The following is a 1465-nucleotide window of genomic DNA, read 5'->3' as shown; positions in this document are numbered from 1 at the left end:
GATGTATTTGCAAAACAAATTTCAAAGATTATTAAGTGTATTCAGTGTTTTTCATTACATCTTTTAAGTAGAGAATTTATTCTACTTAGATGGCGACCAAGTTCATTTTACTTTCCGTAGCTGCCGCGTCCTCTTCCTCCGCCGAATCCACTACCGCCGAAACCTCCGCTGCCACCTCCGAATCCTCCACCTCCGAATCCACCACCTCCGCTGCCGCCTCCAAATCCTCCACCTCCGAATCCACCGCCACCTCCAGACAGCTTTCCGGCGCCGATCAGAATTCCACTGCTTACGCTCCACCTCCACCTCGGCCTCCACTTCCACCATATCCACCACTGCCTCTGCCGCCGCCGAATCCACCTCCTCTGCCTCCAAATCCAGCACCACTGCCTCCAAATCCTCCTCCACTGCCTCCAAATCCTCCACTGCCTCCAAATCCTCCTCCACCTCCACCAAATCTGTGTCCACCGAATCCTCCTCCTCCTCCTCTTCCACCACCGCCGAATCCACCTCCGCCTCCGCCTCCTCTACCGCCTCCACCATAGCTTCCACCAGCTGCTGCCACATACGCCATGACTACCACAGCCACAGTCACAAGCTGAAAAATAAATTAATAAAAAATACTTAAAGCTGTCGTTTCGATTTGCTTTACTATTTACCATCATAACAAATCATTCAAAAATGACATCTTTTTTATGTTCATTATTACAACCGCCAATATTTCCTTGCTATCAGGAAGTCTAATCTAACTTAATCACCCAACACCGAAAGCAACAGGTTGCTCACAATAAGGCGATTCATGATGCCTGAAAGCGTCTTCCACTGCTGCAGGAGACGAGATGCGACCGAGTGTGGCTGGACAGCGCCCGTCCCTCCATTTATACACGGCACCGCCACTCGTGGCACCCTTGAGGCACCAGTCGTGACACTGACACGTTTTCCGAAACACATTTTGGGAAATGCTTCACCATAAGTTTCAGATTTGGTAAAACATTAGTATTCAAGCTTCATAACTTTGATGATATATTGTTCGTTTGGCACTTATACATTTACCATCATATATCTTACATGAAAAAAATTGTCAACAGTTGCTATTGACTGTATTTGTGCACCAGTTATTGGCTATTATTGTTATTATTATATCAAGTTTACTGCATTTTTAAAATTACATGTAAAATGGAGCACGCTATTACGCACCATTCACTTTGAAAAAAAAAATCGTCTGCATTTAAGCTTTAAGGGGTAATTTATATTTAATTTCAAGTCATTTAAAACCATTTCATGCTTTAACAAAGTCAGTGCAATTTACATATATGGTGTCAAGTTTAGGCTTAATCTGTCTGTCTTCAGAATAACAACATTAGTAAAGGTTACATGATATTTTGCTCTTAACTAAACTCTGGTAAAATAGTAACTAAGGGAACAATTCTTTACTTTTGGCCAGAGATGTTTCCAGGGATTCCAA

The 1465-nt window shown here is 43.3% G+C and overlaps 1 protein-coding gene across 1 annotated transcript; it reads left to right on the top strand.

Moving 5' to 3' along the window:
* Positions 1–89: 89 nt before the first annotated feature.
* On the top strand, positions 90–973 carry LOC119588259 (formin-like protein 3). The gene is made up of 2 exons (XM_037936954.1): positions 90–460; positions 772–973. Exons 1-2 carry the CDS (start codon positions 90–92, stop codon positions 971–973), a joined length of 573 nt encoding a protein of 190 aa, XP_037792882.1.
* The last annotated feature ends 492 nt before the right edge of the window (positions 974–1465 follow it).

Source organism: Penaeus monodon, chromosome 23 (genome assembly GCF_015228065.2).
Source record: "Penaeus monodon isolate SGIC_2016 chromosome 23, NSTDA_Pmon_1, whole genome shotgun sequence".
NCBI classification, from domain to species: domain Eukaryota; kingdom Metazoa; phylum Arthropoda; class Malacostraca; order Decapoda; family Penaeidae; genus Penaeus; species Penaeus monodon.
Note: the sequence above shows the minus strand (reverse complement) of the source record. Positions and strands in the feature narration are given on the sequence as shown.

Bases quoted from the DNA above. Each gene is read 5' to 3' on its own strand.
- LOC119588259 (XM_037936954.1), top strand. From the start codon at position 90: ATGGCGACCAAGTTCATTTTACTTTCCGTAGCTGCCGCGTCCTCTTCC. The intron at 461-771 runs GTGTCCACCGAA...CAACACCGAAAG, and splicing joins CCTCCACCTCCACCAAATCT to CAACAGGTTGCTCACAATAA.